We start from the raw sequence: 1,781 nt of genomic DNA, 5'->3' as shown, positions 1-1,781 counted from the left end.
AAAAGCAGGGCCCTCGTAACGCTCCCTCCCCGGGATGTGAGGCGGGATGCCCGCCCCCCTTTTTTAACCCTTCCGCTCCAGACCATTGCGGGGTGAGGGCGGAAGGCTCCTTTTTTGACGACGGTTTTTACTTCAGGGGGACCGTGTTTTTTCCCCTGGCTGAGTGTGGCTCCCCGGATGACAGCGGTTTTCCCGAAGGGAGTCATTTTGATTTTTAAGGGCTAGGGATTGCCCTTTTTTTTCAACAGGAAATATTTTTTTTTCTTCTTTCTTTTTTCTTTAACATCCCAAAAATGTGGGATCCTCCCCTAGAGGGTAGTAACCCCTTTCGCGAGAAAAAAAAAACTTTCCAGAAAAGCTGTAAAAACATTTAGTTTTTTTTTAAGCCCTTTTTTTTCCACATTTTTCAGGTTGGTCCAAGGTGGGTTATTGGCGCTTGCGCACGAGGCTGTAGCTGTGACTCCCCGAACTCAGCTCCAAACTGTGAGGACTGGGGAGAATGTGCGGACGTGGGCGGAGCGTGTAGAGTCCAGGCAGATGGGATTCCGGGCTGCGAATGCATCCCTCCGTACACTGGGGACGGCGTAACGTGTGAACGTAGGTGTCCTAGGTCCTAGGTTATTTTCATTTTCCTTACCCCCCCCCCCCCCCCCCCACCGAAGTTTCAAATGTGCTACATTGTATAAAATGGTCAGGTCATAATGAAAATAATGTCGCCCAAACGTACAATAAAGGTCATTCATTATACTTAAACTTATTACAACAACCGTAAGACGATACCCTGATGTAAAAATACTACCGATAAAGCAAAGAAATGTCTGTACATGTGTTATAATCATATACAATCTCATGGGCATTAACTATTCTACTTGATTGATTATTTCAAATGCAATTCCAGTTAAGAGGAAGAATGTTATAAGATCAATCTGTCCGCACAGTTACAGTTGTCTTAATAGAGTCTCATATTAGTCATTGTAGATGCAGTAAGACCAAATTCCTATATCATATTCTTACACATATTTCCATAGCACCGGCATGTGACGAATACTGGGAGCTGTACAATGGCAACTGCTACCGGTACAGCACCCGTCGTGAAGACTACCCGAGCGCCCAGGCTACATGTGCAGGATGGGGAGGGACCCTGTGCACACCCAAGAGTCAAGCCGACCAAGACTTCTTGATTCAGTTGGTCAGGGTGAGTAGATCTTCACTGTAAACTATACCTCACATTTAAGCATTTTGTAACGATAAAAACTGTAAATTATGATAGAATCTAAAGACATCATGTTATAAACTAAATGCGCCCCATGTTATTGTAGAGAGCTGTCAGTGCTTGCTAGCCACCATTTTTGCACAAACGCAATCCTACCTTCCTCCGAGTCGAACTTGTTTATACATGAGACTTGTTTATATCATGTCACTAGACATGACTGTCTATAGCCACCTGCACAATTCAAACCTGGCAGCACCGTTTAAATCATATGTAATAGCATGTTTTCCAATATTCGTTCTGGCGATTCTGTTGGAACTGATTGCAAAACATATCTTTCTACAGTCAACTGTGGACCAAACAGCATACATCGGGCTGGATGACGAAGATACAGAGGGTTCGTGGACATACGTGGACGGGACGGCCTTGGGATCATACAGTTATTGGACTCCAGATACGACCAAGTAAGACTGTATTTCCTAATGAAATTAATCTGATTCTTTCTGTATACTTGTTAAGAGCTGAAGTGTAATGTTTGCTGCGAACTTTGCAGGTATTTCTTGCGATAAGT

At 43.9% G+C, this 1,781-nt stretch overlaps 1 protein-coding gene across 1 annotated transcript in view; it reads left to right on the top strand.

The window, feature by feature from the left end:
- The window catches only part of LOC118413444 (IgGFc-binding protein-like), a 59,404-nt gene extending 57,721 nt beyond the window's left edge, over nucleotides 1–1,683 (top strand). Inside the window, exons 84-86 of the mRNA XM_035816826.1 lie at nucleotides 411–597; nucleotides 1,029–1,195; nucleotides 1,556–1,683. Coding sequence (XP_035672719.1) covers nucleotides 411–597; nucleotides 1,029–1,195; nucleotides 1,556–1,678 — 477 coding nt within the window. The 3' untranslated portion in view covers nucleotides 1,679–1,683. The remainder of the gene's footprint in view (nucleotides 1–410; nucleotides 598–1,028; nucleotides 1,196–1,555) is intronic.
- The last annotated feature ends 98 nt before the right edge of the window (nucleotides 1,684–1,781 follow it).

Source organism: Branchiostoma floridae, chromosome 4 (assembly GCF_000003815.2).
Source record: "Branchiostoma floridae strain S238N-H82 chromosome 4, Bfl_VNyyK, whole genome shotgun sequence".
NCBI lineage: Eukaryota > Metazoa > Chordata > Leptocardii > Amphioxiformes > Branchiostomatidae > Branchiostoma > Branchiostoma floridae.
The sequence above is the reverse complement of the archived record's forward strand: the minus strand, read 5'-3'. Positions and strand labels throughout refer to the sequence as shown.